This window comes from Apodemus sylvaticus, chromosome 19 (genome assembly GCF_947179515.1).
Source record: "Apodemus sylvaticus chromosome 19, mApoSyl1.1, whole genome shotgun sequence".
Lineage (NCBI taxonomy): Eukaryota > Metazoa > Chordata > Mammalia > Rodentia > Muridae > Apodemus > Apodemus sylvaticus.
The window spans coordinates 42640984-42658238 of record NC_067490.1 but is presented as its reverse complement, the minus strand read 5'-3'; the positions used below and the strand labels follow the sequence as shown (position 1 = coordinate 42658238).

The following is a 17255-nucleotide window of genomic DNA, read 5'->3' as shown; positions in this document are numbered from 1 at the left end:
AGTGCTGCCTACTCGGGGCTTGGTCTTATGATTCTGTTAAGTGAGCAGTGCTGTGTCATATGAGCCATTTTCTACTTGGGCTGCCTTGGAAGGAGAGGTGTGTGCCAGAGAATCCTGAACTGGGGGTCTGAGCCTCTCACGGTGGCTCTGCCCTTTTTTAGAACTGTCCCCTCCTCCTCTTCCCAGGCTCCCATGCCGCTGGGACTAGCTGCTGGGGTTTCTGGTCAACCCATGAAGGGGCGAGCGTGTGGCTTTAGATCTACCCCTCTGCTCCCTTCAGGAGTGGGAGCAGGCTCCCTCACACTCCTGTACCCACTACTCTGAAAGCACTCGGCAGGAAGTTTCATTTTTAGTCTATTCCAGGGTAGACTGGTCTCAGCAACTGCTGTTAATGGGGACTTGAATGATGCTGTAGACCCTGTGAACAACATTCTTATCAAATATAATGGAAAGAAACCCCAGCTAATGATAATATTCTTTTTGTGAAAGTCTATTAGTCACAGTTAGTAGACTCTATTTTTAAAACTTACTTAGTGTCTATGTGTTCCCTGTGTGTGCAGGTAGCCCTCGGAGGCTAGAGAGGGCACTGCATCCCCTTAAGCTGTAGTTCCAGGATTAAGAGTTGTGAAGTTCTCTGTGGATGCTGGGAACTGAATTCTAGTTTCTGGGAGAGCAGCAAGCATTTTAACTGATGATCGATCTCTCCTGTCCCTGAAATGTACTTTTTATGCAGAATGATAAGTGCCAATAGGGTAGCATTAACACTCAGAAGAACTATAAGTGGATCTCTTTTGAGGGAGATAGAATTACACCCTAAACCTGGGGACCAAAAAGTCCCCAAGCCCCTGCAGCTCAGTCATCCGACAGGCACTGACCAAATGCTTGCTGTGCTCTGTGAGCACTGCTCTGGGGTAAAATGACAGGCAATCCCCTGCCTGAGCAGAGCTAGTCTCACTATTAAAAGTGGTTACAAGACCACATTTATACAGCCAGGTAGCAAGTACAGCTTGACGGAGTGCCGGAAAAATAAGATGCACTTTACCACTTGCTGTTTGATTTGAGAAGTCTCAAATACTTCATTTGCAGTGTTTCTTTTCCTTTCTTTTTAGCCCAATTCATGTGGGTTAATGTACCTAAAGCCAACAACAGCAGCCACAACAAGCTCCAGGAAACCAGCATCAGGGTTTGTCCAGCGGAGCTAAGGGAGCAAGCACTTGGTGGCTGAATTAGATCTTAGGTTACAGCTCCCAATACCGGAGGGTAGCCGAGGAGCTCAGTTCTCAGCTCTGTCCCGTATCACAGCAAATGCAACGTCTAGGAGGGGTGTGTACTCTCTGAATCAAGACCACCTTTGGGACTTTTAACCCTTTTAACCTTGCTTTGTTTTAAAATGTGTGTGTGTGTGTGTGTGTGTGTGTGTGTGTGTGTACACGTACATGGCACTGCATGCACTTGGAGGTCAAAGGACAACATTTTTAAAGTCAGTTCTTTCCATCTGCTGGGTTGAATTCTGGTAGCCATGACTGCACGGAAACTATGTCACCCACTGAGCCTCCTCTCCAGCCTTGTCTCAGAGGCAGAGGCATTCCTGAAAGGTCAGTTTACCTAATGAGCTCCTGAGAGCGCTTCTAGAAAACCAAAAAACCTGTCAAGGTCTCTACGTGTGCAGCATTGTGTTGGAAGCAGGGGACCAGCAGGCAGGCACCCACAGTCATCATATTCATGATCAAAGTCACAAGTCCTCATAACGGTGAATGCAGGTACAGAAACCCCACAGGACGGCCCTTGATACAGTCCGGGTTTATGAGTAATGATCAAGGTTTTATTGTTTTAAACACAACCAGTAAGTTGATATCGCCATTCTTATCTTGAGTACGAAGTGCATTTCTCTGGACTGCGGTATGAGAATCATTTAGTGACCCCGAAGGAGGACATAGTGCCTTCTAGTTCTGCCCCTCCAGGGCCTGTGCAAGTGTGGCGATCACAGGAAAGATAACAAGAGTCTGCTCTCTCCTTCCTCTATGGAGGTTCTGGGAATCAAACTCAGGTCTTCAGGCTCGAGGGCAACCACCCTGAGCTGCTGAGGCATCTGGCCAGTCCTTTAAATTATTGTGTGTTTGTACAGCATGCCTGTGTAAGTGCACCTCAGTGTGTGTGGAAGTCAGAGGTCAACTTGTGAGAGCCAGTCCTCTTCTTGGGTTCTCACTGTGGGTTCTGGGGATCAAAGTGAAGCCATTAGGACTGTGTAGCAAACCCCTTACACACTGAGCCATCTTGCCAGCCCTGACATTTTGACTTGTGTGGCTCCAAAGCCCAGGCCGATTTACTAAGCTATTCTTTGTTTTGTCACAGTTGCCATATATAATCTGACCTCTAATGTGTGCTTAACCCCGTCACTGCTAGTTCAGCCCCTGTAATGTGCCAAACACCTCTAGCTCCAGCTCTAGCTCCAGGTATAGTTCTCGTTCTTGGGAACACCTTAGCCCTTTATATGGTCACTTGTGTATCGATAACTTGAGTGACAGACTTGCCAGTCACTGTATGGCTGCTGGGATACATTGGATGATCACTGTCACCAAGAGTATAGAGTATAGAGTGTGATGGCAGGACACAGCAGCTTGTTGGAAGGGGACAGGTGACCTGAGTAGGCAGATAAACAGGCCGGTCTCCTGTTTTCCACCTTGGGGCTGGAATCCAGGTCCTTGTACACACCAGAGAAGCACTCTACCAGTAAACTCGAACCCTAGACTAAGAAGTCTCCTGTAGCCCTCTGAGAAAAGGAGTTTTTGGCCAAGTGTGGTGTGGCTCGTGCTTATAATCTCAGAACGTGGAAGGCCAAGGCAGGAGGCATCTAACCCACCACAGCCTACAGAGTCACTTGAGGCCAGCCTGGGATATATAGCTTTCTTTTCAGACAGGGTCTCTTGTTGCCCAGGTTGGCCTCATACTCAGTATTGTAGCTAAGGCTGGCCCTGCCTTACTGATCTTGCCTCTACTTCCCAAGGGCTATGATCACAGCCATGCACCACCAGTCCAGACAAGAGGAGCAACTTGATGGATCCATCTGCTTTTCTTTCTGTTTCTGATTTTTTTCAGTGTCTCCTGCAAACAAAGCCAAATACCTCGTTCAGCTCAGCTTAATGCCAATTCCATTTTATAGAACAAGATGCTGCCTAATCCTAGAATCCATACTCTAAGTCAACTGTATCCTTAAAATAAATTTATTATAATTAAACTTTTGGCAGAGAGGAAACAGATTTTAGAAATACCTGTAGGAGTACACCTGATGGTGTGGCCTGCAATCCTAGCTCCTGGGAGGCAGAAGCAGGACGGTGAGGAGTTCAAGATCATTCTTGACTGACTCAAAACTGAAGCCAAACCAAAAGATAATTTATCAGGCTGATATACCTGGGACACGCTAGTAGATGTGCACTGGTCAAATCCACGCGGCGTGCTAGGGCGCCGTCCCACATCATCTTCCATGGCTTTGTCTTACCACATCAAGCATCTCAAATCCTAGGCACTTCCTAGGGTTAGTCACCTCTGTCTCTTTTACAAAATATCCAAGGTATCAGACTCCTAGGAAGAAAGGCTTATTTTGATCATGAGCTCAGAGGACTCAGTCTGGAGTTGCCTGGCCTGGCTGCTCTGGACCTGGACAAGCACATCAGCATGGCAGGATGCTCAAGTGGAAGAGAGCTTCTCCAATGGGAAGTAAAGGTTGCCATGAAAGGGAAGGAGGGAGGGAAGGAGGAGAGAGAAAGAGGAGAAGCTCCCACTCACTGTCCCTTCAGGACTTTGATCAAACAGATCGCTGACACCCAACAGTCCCGCCATGACTTAGGAACTACCTCGGCTGTGGTACCTCAGTCATTCCAGAGATTATTGACTGGGCCGAAATACAGCAGTGTCAGGTCAGGTGCGAGAACCGTACCTGACTTCTACGTCACATCTGCAGCCACTCAGGAATTCCTATAACTTTGAGGTCAAGGAACTGATGGCTTATTCAATTCTGCATTACTGAAAGCTGGAAGATCTGGGTCTCCCTTCACACAGACAGCCTTGATACTTTCGCAATTTCTGGAACTATTATTTAAAAAAGAAAAAAGGCACAACTATCCAAATTATGAGCTTACAAGAACAGTTAAGTTCACAGAAAAGAAAACATAATTCATTCCATCTTCAAAAAGACAAAGATATTTGTAACTATTGCAAAAAGCCTGATCATTTCAAAAAGACATAAAAAAAACAAAACAAAACAAACAAACAAACAAAAAACCCTGAAATAGGAACTTTCTCACAGAAGTAGCAGGCCTGAAAGAACTTGAGAGAAAACGCAGACCAGAACAGGGCTGCTCCCAACAATAAGGGAGGGTTTCTTGCTACGACGGTAGAAGACAGAGCTCATTAACCAACAGGAATTGAAGCTAAGGACTACTGTTTTAATCCCTACCAGGCTTAAAATCTCCCTCAGAATCAAAATAAAATGCAAATAGTGGGAGTTACTAATTTATCCATACTGCCTTTGAGGCCAACCCTACTGTCTGAGCTGCTGTTCTGCTGCTAGGAAGAATGGCCACCGCTTCTTATAAAGGAGGTCATTTAACTGGGGCTGCCTTACAGTTCCCAGACTAAGTCTGTTATCCTCCTGGCAGGGACAGGGGCTGAGAGCTCTACACCCAGGTCAGCAGGCACAAGAGTGACCGGGTCCAGCATCTGACACTTCGTAGCCCACCCCTAGTGACACACTTCCTCCAACAGTCCTAGCTACTCTAACAAGGCCACACATTCTAGTACTTTCAAATAGCGCCACCCCCACGGGAGCCATCGTCATTCAACTTCCACACCCATAACATTTAAATAGGAAGAAACTAAGGCAGGGCATCTTTCTACTGGAAAATTGTGCCCCTGTCCATTTGCTGAGGTGTGACTCTGTGGAAACAAAATGCTCATATAGTCACCTCCCAAAGTGGGTAGGATCTTTCTTTACTTCTGGAACACCAGAAAGCCCCGGTCCCAACATTTTCTCCATGCCACTTGTCAAGGGATCAAACGAGAGCTCACAGAAGAAAACCTACAGTCTCCTTTGACAAATTCCAGGAGGGTTTGTGCAAAACAAACAAACAAACAAAAGATGTAGAATGAATAAGATTAACTTCCCCAGTTGAGGTAACAATAAATAAAAGCAAACACTTGCCTAATATAAAAGATAAGCACCCTTTGAGGCAAGAAGTTCCAATGGACTCAAACCCATCAGAGAAGACTATCACGAAAATGGGCTTACCATCCCCTGTACTACCCCTCACATCACCCCGGTATTACCTATAAGGGAGGAAAACGCAAGAGCATAGAGACTTGTGCAAGCTCTCCAGCTCATAAATGGCCTGTCATGTCTGTCTGTCTCTCTCTCTCTCTCTCTCTCTCTCTCTCTCTCTCTCTCTCTCTATCTCGAAATGCAGTGGTGCCCACACCCCTCTGTTATCTAGACTTTCTCTAACTACAACCTGTTTTTCAATGACAGACCTTGCAGTACCTCTATTAGTAACCTTCTTGCATCAGATGGACAATTTTTGTTTCCTACACATAGGAGAAATGGCAGTCTACTTGGTGTTATTACTGATATTTGTATTTATGAGGCGAACAGGACATTTTTGGATAGGATATGCAGTTATCTCTACTCTTGATATAATTGAGAGTGTTCATTAGCCTGAAATTACATCTGCTCACAGGGATGAACCAGAGCTTTTAGCCAGAGTGTCTGTGCACTTGGCAGAAAACAAAACAGCTAACACTCACACACGGCTGCTAAACATTTGGAGTGGCGCACCATTACGGCATGCTACAGAGACAGAGGATTTATGACTTCCTTTGCCCAACCCATTCAAAATAGTTAACAATTCACAGAATTACTAGATGTTATCTGAATAATTAACCAAAATACTTAGCCACCATTAAAATCCCAAGACACTCGACTGGGAGCGGTGGTGGTGGTGGTGGTGGTGGTGGTGGTGGTGGTGCACATCTTAATCCCAGCACTCGGGAGGCAGAGGCAGGTGAATCTCTGAGTTCGAGGCCAGCCTGGTCTACAGAGTGAGTTCCAGGACAGCCAGGGCTACACAGAGAAACCCTGCTCAAAAAAACAGAAACAACAACAATGACAAATCCCAAGACACTCTAAAACAGTGGTTTTTCAACCAGTGGGTCACCACACCTTAGGAGGCCACATATCAGATATCCTCACTATCAGATATTTACATTTGGTTCATAGCAGTAGCAAAATTACAAAGCAAAAGTTATGAAGTAGCAACAAAAATAACTATGGTTGGTGGAACTGCATGAGCTGACAGTCTGTCTTGTTCATGGTACCTCTTCTGTGTCTAACCTCCTCCTTCAAGCTAACAAAGGTGCCACAACCAAAGGGCAACTGGCAACAGAAGGGCTGGAATCTCAGTCCCCACAGTAATCTTTGGGTGGGTCCAATAGGAAGCCTATAATACCCCTAGGTGCCCAACTGCTTCTTCTGGAACACTGGGTTTCAGAAAAAATGACCCTTGGGGTAAACTATAGTTTTGGAAGCCCTCCCTTTCAACAGCTAAAAAGGTATGCTCAGGGTGTCCTATCTACCCCAAACACTTCATGGGACACAGGGGCATTACCCTTTACTGAATCGGCCATCTGGAACCTCATTTCCTCAATGTCCCCGAGCCTCGGCCTAGGAAGAAGAGCATCACTATGTCCCATTTAGGACTAATACTCATCAGCCTCACTCTCAGCACTTTGACCAGATATGAGGTTTTTGCACTGACTTCTACCCACTGCAAAAACAAAAGGCCAAGAGTAACGCTTATGTAGGAGTGTAAATATAAGTCTTTCGAAGGCAGTTTGAAACCAAATGCATTCAGGAAACCAGAAGTAGGTTCCTCCCTGAGTCCAATGATCTCCCCAGCCATGGGCTTTGACCTGACTTATAGTACCAAGCTAGAGTTCTGTCTTGTGGAGTAGGTCTCAAAGCCAAGCAGAAAGTGGTTAGTTACCTCCACGACAGGTACATCACCATTATACACAAGGAGCATCTTGCCTCATAGGTTGGTATTGTAGCAGAGTGGTTCTCACTTCAAATGCCCTTAACATTTTTGTGTTCTATAGGCCCCACTGAAAATTTCAAAACACACACTTTGAGACCAATCAGAAAACATCGGAAATAGTCTAAGCAGGAAACAAAGACAAGCAGAGTCGGAACGGAGAGGGGTTGGAAGCCAACTTAAGAAACATTTCTGAGACAAACAGGGAAGAAGTTAATGATCATCTGATTGAAGATGGAGAGTTGGTTTACGGGTAACAAGACCAAGTTCTGTGGTAGCTTTGGAGTCTAAGTAGGAGGGGCTATCGGAGAAAGAAATGGAAGTGGAAAAGAACTGCAGATAAAGAATAGAATGTGATAACATTTGAGGCTATGGCCCCAGTGGTCAAAGCTGTAGTCACATAAGGACATGGTCTTCTTTTTCAGCTAGCATAGCCATTTGGCAAACACAAACTGATGACCAGACCCACTCAAAACCTGTGCAGGAATTGCCTGCGGGTTAAAAATTAGTGTGGGCAAGTGCTTGCAATTTGTTTTGACCCAGATTTCTTTCTTTAGCTATTGTCTCACTATTCAAGAAAGGCCAGAGGTTTGTTGCCTGGCCTTTGGGAAGTTGTTACTCTAACCTATTTATAAATGGGATCACGGTGGGATTCTGAGTGTTGTATAAATTAACTGAGATACTTCACGTGTGAGTTTACACATAAGGATCTACACAACTATCTGTGGAGGGAGAAGCTGACGTTCAACATTCTCTACGTTTAAGGAGCAAGGGCAGTCGGGCGGTAGTGGCACACGCCTTTAATCCCAGCACTCTGGGAGGCAGGTGCAGGCGAATTTCTGAGTTCGAGGCCAGCCTGGGCTACAGAGTGAGTTCCAGGACAGCCAGGGCTACATAGAGAAACCCTGTCTCAAAAAAAAAAGAGGAGGAGGAGGAGGAGGAGCAGAAGGAGGAGCAGGAGGAGGAGAAGGAGAAGGAGAAGGAGAAGGAGAAGGAGAAGGAGAAGGAGAAGGAGAAGGAGAAGGAGAAGGAGAAGGAGAAGGAGAAGGAGAAGGAGAAGGAGAAGGAGAAGAAGAAGAAGAAGAAAGGGCAAAGATTTGGAAATCACGTAAAGACAAGACCTTCGAGTTTCCAGGTGACCCAGGAGCCTGTGGAAATTGCCATCTTGCAGTTCCAGGCCGGTTTTCTTCAAACATTTTGTGACTTCTTACCCTTTGAATAGTCTTGGGCGAGGGTTACAGCTCTTTCCATCTTTGGCTTACAGTCCCTGGGCCACGAAACTCGCACGGTTCACCTAATCGAGACTCCTCACCTGGTCCAGGAAGCCCAGTCCCCAAGGCAACCACATCAACTTCCGGTTCGAAGAACCCTCCTGATTGGCGAGCCGCCTTATTTCCGGAACGTGGTCCGTGCAGGCGCTCCGCTAGCGTGAGGGCCCCGCGCCTGCGCAGTGGGAAGGCTTCGCTCTGGGTTCGCGTTCGCGCGGGCTGGTCCCGGCGAAGTTGGCGCCGCGGGAAACGCGAGGGCGGGGCCGGACACCGCCCTGCACACCCGAGGCCCGGTGCACGGTGCACGGCAGGTGGAGCCGCCACGCTGGAGTTGGAGCTGGAGTTCGGTGGAGCGGGAGGCCAGCGGCTCCTCCCCGCCGCCCCGGGCGCAGAGAATGGGCCCGAAGCAGTGGCCTCGGGGCGGAAAGGCCGTGCCCAGAGCGTGCTGCGCTGGTTCACCACCTTGGTGCTGTGTGCCGCCTTCCTGGGGCTGGTGAGAGAGAGCTGCGCCCAAACCCTCCAGGCCAAGGCAGGAGCAGGCATCTGCAGGCAACATGGTCTCCTTAGTGCCCTGCGTGACCCTGGGTTATATTGGTTCATCCTCCCGGGTCTCAGTTTTGTCACCTGGAAAAATGGACATAATTTGTTTCTAACACGAGCAAACTAAGTTTCTTCGGGGACACGGGGAGATACGGGACGGGGAACCTGCTCCCCTTCACCCACCCACTGATGCTCCAAATTGATCACAGAAAAGTTGCTTTGAGGGATTGCCTCTTTCTGGGGGCCTGACCAAATCCAACCAACTGCGTTATTTTGCAGATGGGAAAATAGCCCCAGAAAAGAAAGTGGCTTTTCTGGTTAAATGATAGCATCAAGGACATGTTTGTTGCTTATCCTGTTCACAGTCCTGTTTAAGTCAAGCTTTTAGATCCTTAAATGATTTTCTTGACTCAAGTGCAAGAACTAAAAACGCTTTAAAGACAGTGTTTGCCTGTGTAGCATCAACTGCTGACTCGGAGCTCCTTGTTGTAGACCAGATGGCTGGAACTCAGTGTGTAGATCAGGATGGCCTCCAGTTTCATAGAGATCCACCTGCCTCCGCCTCCTGAGTGCTGGGATTAAAGCTGTGAATCACTGGGCTAAATTGGTAATTTTTTGACTTGAGCGCTCTGAGAGCTAAACCTTTGAGAGTCCCTTCTGGTCCCTCAGAATTGGAGCCTCGGTTTCTTAAAACTGTTTTGATGGGAAAATGGGGAAGAAAGCAAGCACTGCAGATAAAGGAGCTCTTCACTTTGTGCCAGGTGTTGCAAGTGCTTTGAAAATCTGAACGTGGTGTGGCCCTGTGTGCACCTGGTCTTTGTCCTTGATTGCTGGTGCTTGGGCAGAGAACACACTCTTGGTTTGGAGCAGAATAGTGTTGCATAATCAGATATTTTTTAATTTAATTTTTTAATTTTTGTATTACATATAAAAAGGATTTAATGCTAGGCTTTCACTGAGCCGTATTCCCAGCCCACAATCAATGGTTCTCAAAATTCAAATGACTTAGAAACGCTTCCTTAAAAGTTTTTAGGAGTTTCATCGAAAATGGAGGTCCTTAGTTCTTGCGAGTACATTGTCTAGCATCTTATTGTTAAAATCATCCTGTCTGTGTTATATTTGTTTTGCTAGTAAAGCCGCACAGTCCTTACGTTCCCTGATAGCTTTGGAATGTGAGGAAAACTATAGATACAGGAACATTCAGATTACTTATCGTCAGCTTTAGATATGCAGTTCAAAGGAACAACTCTATGTGTGCCAGAAATATTGGCATCTTAATGTAAAAATCATAATTTGGTGCTTGGTAGTTTAAAATTTTACCAATTAGATTTCTTATTTATGCATATAGCATATTTGAAAAGCTAAGTATGTATTTTGGAACTGGTCTGTTAGGTTCTAAATCTTTGTGCAGATGGTGTATAGAGGTGTCTTGCACAATTGCCCTCCATTTTATTAGTTGACAGGGCCTCTCATGGAGTCTGGAGCGTGCCTGTTCAGCCAGTGAGCCCTGGGACTTTATTTTCTTGTTCTTCAGTGCTGGGGTCCTAGGCTGTCTCTGTGTGCCCTGGCTGGTTTTATGTCAAGCCGACACAAGCTAGAGTCACCTGAAAATAGAGACCCTTAATTGTGAAAATGCCTCCGTAAGATCCAGCTATGGGGCATATTCTTAATTAGTGATTGATGGGGAGGGCCCAGCCCATGGTAGGTGGAGCCATCCCTGGGCTGGTGGTCCTGGGTTCTATAAGAAAGCAGGCTGAGCAAGCCAGTAAGCAGCAAACACCCCACACACCGTCCACCCCCCCACCCCCACCCTGTGGTCCCTGCCTCAGCTCCTGCCTTCTGTCCTATCCTGATTTCCTTCAGAGATGGACTGACTTGGGGGGGGGGGGGCCAGGCTCAGGTCCCGCCTGTCCATGCAGAGAGCACTTCACTGACTGAGCCATCTCCCTAGCCCCTAGTTGGTTACATATTCATTATTAATACAGAATGGTCCTTTTAACATATTGTTTAATGCTAAACAGTTGGAAGAAAAAGTTTAAATAGTTTTATAAGTTGTGTGAGCTACGGAGCAAGTTTGAGTCTCCAAACAAAAACTTTTAAAGAAAGCATCAAAGGTTATGACCAGAAGGCCACTGGAGGGTGGGGGGTGTCTGTGGCCTTACTGCTGAGAGCGAACGTGTTTTCTTGGTCCCACGACCCCCAGGGTAGACCCATGGTAGACCATCTTCTCTCTCCTGTGGCTGTGTTATCCTGGGAAAGCTACTCCTTGGTTGGTGTTCCAGCGATGGTAAAAAGCTCTCTCACTTTTAACTGTAGGGACTGAGCGTTGCTATCCTGGGGCCCACCTTTCCAGACCTGGCAAAGAACGTGAACAGGAACATCAGCAGCCTGTCTCTGATTTTTGTGGGCCGCGCCTCAGGATATTTATGTGGCTCTATGATCGGAGGAGTCCTTTTTGGCTGTATAAATCATTTTTTACTTTTGGGTGAGTAAACACTACCCTTTACTTCTTTGTTTCTGTCAACAAGAATTACGACTAAACATGGAAGGTGGTCGATGCCTGAGACTCGTAGCCTCCACTCTGGGAGCTGGATGGAGTCTGTCCTGAGCACCTGCGAACTCGACGGGCCCTGGGTGTTGGCAACCCTGAACCTCGCTAACCTTTACTGTGATTTAGGCTCCACTCCAGGCACGTGAGCCGCTGCCTGCTGACCGTGAAACTGCTTATCTGGGGTGGGAGTACAGCTTCTGGGGCCATGGGGATCAGAATGAGTTCCTGGGACCTGGCCAGGTGCTGTGGACTTAGGATTGGAGATGAAGGGTCAGGGCACGGTAGGGAAGTGATATAGGCTGCACTTCTGTCCTGCTGCCCTTGTCAGAGCTGAGCAGAGACTGCTCTCCTTGGAACCTGACCCTGGAGAAGAAGGCAGAGCTGTTAGCATGCCATTTTCAATAAATTGGCAAGATTAAAGGCAAATCAACAAATGTATTAAAACTCTGTAGAATGATTAAGTGAATACTGTGTTACTGAAGCAGACCTGTGTTATAGCCGCGCTCTTACTGTTTCCTCTCAGGGATGTCCCTTTCTGCCACCACGGCTGGTCTTTATCTCATGCCATTCTGCAAGACAGCAGCCTTACTGATTGTCATGACGTCCATCTTCGGGATCTCAATGGGTATTCTGGACACAGGTTAGTGAATCTTTTACTGTCACCTGTACTGTTTGGAACACTACTGCTAGGAAAAGGACAGCTGATGACACCACTCTGTCACAGGAACGTCAGACTGGGGCATCTGACGGGGCACCTACCCCACCTCTCCTTGTCAATCAGAACACCCATTTTCCAGCATTGGCCTGTGAAGTAAACAGAAAGTGTGTTTCTCCGTGAGCAAGAGGTGATTTAGAATATCCGAACATGAAGGGTGTTCTTTCCGTGGACAGGCAAGCAGGCTTTCCTTTTAGGATAGAATCTGCCAGTCTCGCTGTGAGGAGCTTTAATGGTTGGGAGGACGAAGCGAGGATCGAGCTGTTGTGGGCTGCAGAGGAACAGACACAGCGTCCAGCTGAGCTCGGAGCTCAGCGAAGCCTTTTCTGGAAAGTCTGTTTTCCATCCGCAGAGCCTCGTCCTAGAGCATCGTGGTGTTTGCTCCGCTCCAGCGTTCCATCCTGTTCTTTCCTCTCCTCCTCGCATGTTGTTTGATAGAGTGTGGAAATATTTGACATGTTAGGCTTCTTGGTTGTGAAGTTACAGAGCAGAAATGTCTGTTTATCTGAAAGTTAAAAGAGCCAAAGAATGGATGCTTCTGGCTGTCACCTCATAGGCTCTTCATCGGGACAGTGCAGAGGCTGACAGTTGTGCATGGGGCTGTAATGTACATCAAGACCTTGGGTGTTGACTTCCATAGCAGTTACTACTAGGTGCAAAAATACAAGGCTTTGATGATTGGCCACTCTCGGATGCTAAAATCCATCTCTCTCTTTTTCCCTTGTAAGCAGATAGGTGTGCTGTATCAGTATGTCCGCCAGTGTGGTGTAAACACACTTTATGGAAAGCCTTTGCTAATGTGCCTGGCTCGAGTGGGCAGTGGTTTACCAGCTTACAGCTTCTGTATGTCAGGAGGAGATGCTGTGCTGTGCAGGCTGCTGGGAAGAGTGGATCAGAGCTCCTTAAACGTAGCCTTCCTATTTCCACGTTGGTTGTAGGGAGTGACAGCTTCCCTTTTGTTCTTAAATAGCAATGTAGTGTTCTTACTAAATGATTATTAATTCAAATCATTTTCCTTTGTTGGTAGGTGGGAACGTCCTCATCTTGGATCTTTGGGGGGACAAAGGAGCCCCCCATATGCAGGCCTTGCACTTCAGTTTCGCCTTGGGTGCCTTCCTGGCTCCCCTGCTGGCTAAATTGGCCTGGGGCACCACAGCATCCGCTCAGAACCACACCGAGTCCGACTTTGACCCTCTAATGCTGAACCGATCCTCCAAAGCCTCCTCAGACTCTGTGTTCGCGGTACCCGAGGACATGAATTTGCTGTGGACATACGCTTCCATCGGCACCTATGTCTTAGTCGTTTCTGTCTTTCTGTTTGGTCTGTTTTGTAAGAAACATTCAAGGCAGAAAAAGTCCTCAGCATCTGCTCAGGGAGCTCGAAGGGCTAAATATCACAGGGCCCTGCTCTGCCTCCTCTTCCTGTTCTTCTTCTTCTATGTGGGAGCTGAGGTGACCTACGGCTCTTACATATTCTCCTTCGCCACCACCCACGTTGGCATGGAAGAGAGCGAGGCAGCTGGCTTGAACTCCATCTTCTGGGGAACCTTTGCAGCCTGCAGGGGCCTGGCCATCATCTTTGCGACATTCCTACAGCCTGGAACCATGATTGTGTTGTGTAACATTGGCAGCCTGGCCTCGTCTTTATTTCTGGTTCTTTTTGACAAGAGCCCTCTCTGTCTCTGGATCGCGACTTCTGTGTATGGAGCCTCAATGGCGGCCACGTTTCCCAGCGGCATCTCCTGGATTGAGCAGTACACCACCTTAACTGGGAAATCCGCAGCATTCTTTGTAGTTGGCGCTGCCCTAGGAGAAATGGCCATTCCTGCAGTGATCGGAATTCTTCAGGGACACTACCCGGATCTGCCAGTAGTTCTGTACACAGGTCTGGGCTCAGCCATATTCACGGCTGTTTTATTTCCTGTGATGTATAAATTAGCCACCTTACCCCTGCAACGCCAGCACAAAGGAAGGAAGAGTGAGGACCAGAAAGCTTTGCTCTCCAGCTCTGAGCTGCACGACTGTGAGGAAGAGAACGAGGAGGAGGATGCGGAAAAGTGGAACGAGATGGATTTTGAAGTGGTTGAAATGAGTGATCCAGTACAGGAGTCTGCGGGGGAGACGTCTAGAGATGCGATGGAGCCCGCGGCTGAGGGCTTCGGTCAGGTCCTTCCAGATGCACCAATCGTTGAGCCGTTTGCTGCTAGCAATGGTAAGTCTCTAGTGAATCATCAGGACAAAAGGGAATAACACTCAGGTGACAGATTACCGAATGACTTACCGAGTGACCTCGTGACAGCCGCTCCTGAAGACACCATTCAGAGCCCAGCTCTGGCCGACTTTGAGCTTGCTTCTGTTTCCAGGAAGTGGTGACATCATCTGGGGTGTTTTGGATTCTCAGTGTCCTGTAAACGACTGTTTGCTCTTGTGTACTAGGACCTCATTAGGAAACTGTTTTGTGTTCTCCACCTTACAAAAGGCGTGGAAGAACTTTGTAGTGTTCCAGGGGGGCCACACTGTGGAAAACAAGCTGTTTTGCTGAGCGGTGCTCGTGCATCCGCACCCCGACGGGTGAACTGTCATGTCAAAGAGCATCTTTGGAGATGGAAAGACATTTTCCTTTCTTTTACCCACTGTGTAGGGTTGAACTGAATAATACTGCCGACTGTGTATGTATTCCTGTGAGAACACGCAGCTGGGCCTTCTAGGGACCTAGCTTCCTCCCTGAGTTCATGTTCAGCTCTGACAACAACTGGGTTTATTTTTGATCTCCTGTGATTCTAGAAATGCAACTGAGATTATTTTCAACTTTCAGGGATTTTGTTTTGTTTCTTGAGTCTTACTTTATAGTCCAGGCTGGCCTGGAGTTTGCTAAGTAGGCCAGGCTGGCCTCTAACTCGCCGTTCTGTTTCTGCCTCCTGAGTTTTGTAATAGAGGCATGTGCCACCATGTATGGTAAAGAATGTAAATTTTAAAGTTGTATAATATTTTTGTTAAAATAGTCCATTTCGAATGTGTAAACCAAAACTGACGGGTAGCCCTGTGAGCCTGCAGGAGCTTGTGCAATCCTGAAGTTTGGCAGGTGTGGTATTTAGTGGCGCTCCTGCATTGATTGATTTACGACACGCCCTTTTCCTTACATTCAAGGATCAATTTTATTCTTGTTTCCTACACATTTAAAAAAACCAAAAACGTCTCGCCAATCACTGTCATGTTCATGGGTACAGCAGTTCATTGCATTTCAGAGATTGTAGTACTTTCACTGACACTTTAAAAAGAGGTTATTTTTATATACTGTTGTCTGTGTTATTCAGAGAGCATCTGGGGACATGTTGATTTTATACTATCAGCTTTTCTTTTGTCTAGTGCTGTTGACTTAACACGGGACCTTGCACTTGCTAGTTAAGGGCTCTACCTGTGAGCTAAGTTCCCAGCGCTTAGGTTTGAATTATAGAAGCTGTTTTAAAGTTCCTGTGTAAGCTGCAGTGGAACGGATGGATCCTCCGGTGCCCTCAGCGTGCCTCATTAACCCAGGCTGCAGCTGGGCCTTGCCGCTTTAGGATTTGACCCTCACTGGCTTGGGGTATTACATATAGTCTGTAAGCCAGGCTAAAAGTTTAGTTTACAGATGAGGACTCATCTGTTCGTGGTGACCATAGAACCCATGCCCCTCACAGGACCACTCCATGAGTTTAAAGGGCCTGGAAAGACTGGGATGGCCTAGGAGGCAGCGATGAGGGGTGTGGCTTCACAGGTGTGACAGAGCTAGTCTGGGCCAGCCTTTGGTAAATGCCCTGTACCTTTTCCTGAGTTTCATGCCGAGTGACAATGAATTACTACGTGACAGCAATATGTTTGAAATCTCTTAGCAAATTTTAAGAATTTGTTTTTTTTTTTAAAGTGCTTACTTTCCTAAAAAATAAAAAAAGATGAACCTTTTTTTCTCTGCGTGACTGTTGACTGCTTTGTGGTATCTGTGTGAGTATACCATGGAGGTGCCTGCTTCCCGGAGAGGTCAGGAAAAGGGGTCAGCTACCATGTGGTTGTGGGAATCGAAGCCAGGTCCTCTGAAAGCGCAGCCAGTGTTCTTAACTGCTGGGCCTTCTCTCCAACCACGCAGCACGTTCCTTGAGTACCTCCCATTGGTCACATCGGTCCCTATGTCCATGGCCACGCTGGCTCAGGCTGCTAACACAACACCTGAGGGGCTTGGTGATGAGCTGACAGCGGCGATTGTGGCTCCTCCTGTACTGTGTGGCTCTCAGAATGGGAATGGGCTTTGCCCTGCGTCAGACACGGCATTAGGCAAGTAGCAGTTTTGTTTTCGTTTTTTATTTTTTGTTTTTGTTTTGTTTTTTGCTGAATCATTGTACCGTCAACACCTGCTTTACAGGGCAGAAGATGGCATCAATCAGAGAGGCGTGGTGATGATAACTTGATATCGAACTGGGTGGTGGTGGCACATACCTTTTATCCCAGCACTCTAGAGGCAGAGCTCTGAGTTCGAGGCCAGCCGGGTCTACAAATGGAGTTCCAGGACAGCCAGGTCTGTAACACAGAGAAACCCTATCTCTATAAAACCAACCAACAAACCAACCAACCAACCAACAAACCAACAAACCAAAACAACAACAGAAACAAACCTTGACATAGAACTTGAAAATCCACATTAGAAATTCCCCAAACCAAAATGTCAATGGCCAAATGAGAATATAGCTGTTGTCATGGTGTGGAATTGTGTTTCCTACTGGAAGAAAACAGTTGAACTCAGTTAGAAACACTGTTCTTCTGAGAGCAACTTCTCGTACACAGTAACCAAGGGCCAAGTTTACTGCAGACAAATCAAGATCTATTTCCCACATAGACAGCTCAGCATGACTTGACTGACAGTCGCTGACAGGAAGGACTGTGCTCTTTGCTGGAGCTTGGCCATGGCTTCTGGGGATGCCTGCTTGTTGGCAGTGTAATTGCTGACTGAAGCGCCTGTTTCTCTGGTCAGTTCTGTGTGTGTGTTGACATGTCTCCAGGTCCTAGTCTCAGCTCCCCTTACAACCGGCAGCCTGTTCAAAATATCAGGAGACTCCCCTTCCCTAGTGAGC

General features: G+C 47.2%; 1 protein-coding gene and 1 long non-coding RNA gene across 5 annotated transcripts in view; one reads left to right on the top strand and one right to left on the bottom strand.

Moving 5' to 3' along the window:
* The window catches only part of LOC127669397 (sodium-dependent glucose transporter 1C-like), a 120416-nt gene extending 104321 nt beyond the window's left edge, over positions 1-16095 (top strand). For 2 of the 3 annotated variants that reach the window (XM_052163235.1, XM_052163234.1), the window contains exons 2-4: positions 11207-11375; positions 11965-12081; positions 13184-16095. In XM_052163235.1, coding sequence (XP_052019195.1) covers positions 11327-11375; positions 11965-12081; positions 13184-14406 — 1389 coding nt within the window. In that variant the 5' untranslated portion in view covers positions 11207-11326 and the 3' untranslated portion in view covers positions 14407-16095. Of the gene's footprint in view, positions 1-8505; positions 8844-11206; positions 11376-11964; positions 12082-13183 lie in introns of those variants that run through there. The other variant, XM_052163233.1, reaches the window with a different exon arrangement.
* LOC127669399 (uncharacterized) lies at positions 1801-8553 on the bottom strand. 2 transcript variants are annotated; one of them, XR_007974348.1, is made up of 3 exons: positions 8204-8553; positions 3409-3579; positions 1801-3102 (listed from the first exon to the last, which is right to left on the bottom strand). It is a non-coding gene; the product is annotated as an uncharacterized LOC127669399 (long non-coding RNA). The 2 variants fall into 2 exon arrangements; XR_007974349.1 differs by having other exon boundaries at positions 8294-8553.
* Positions 16096-17255: the final 1160 nt, after the last annotated feature.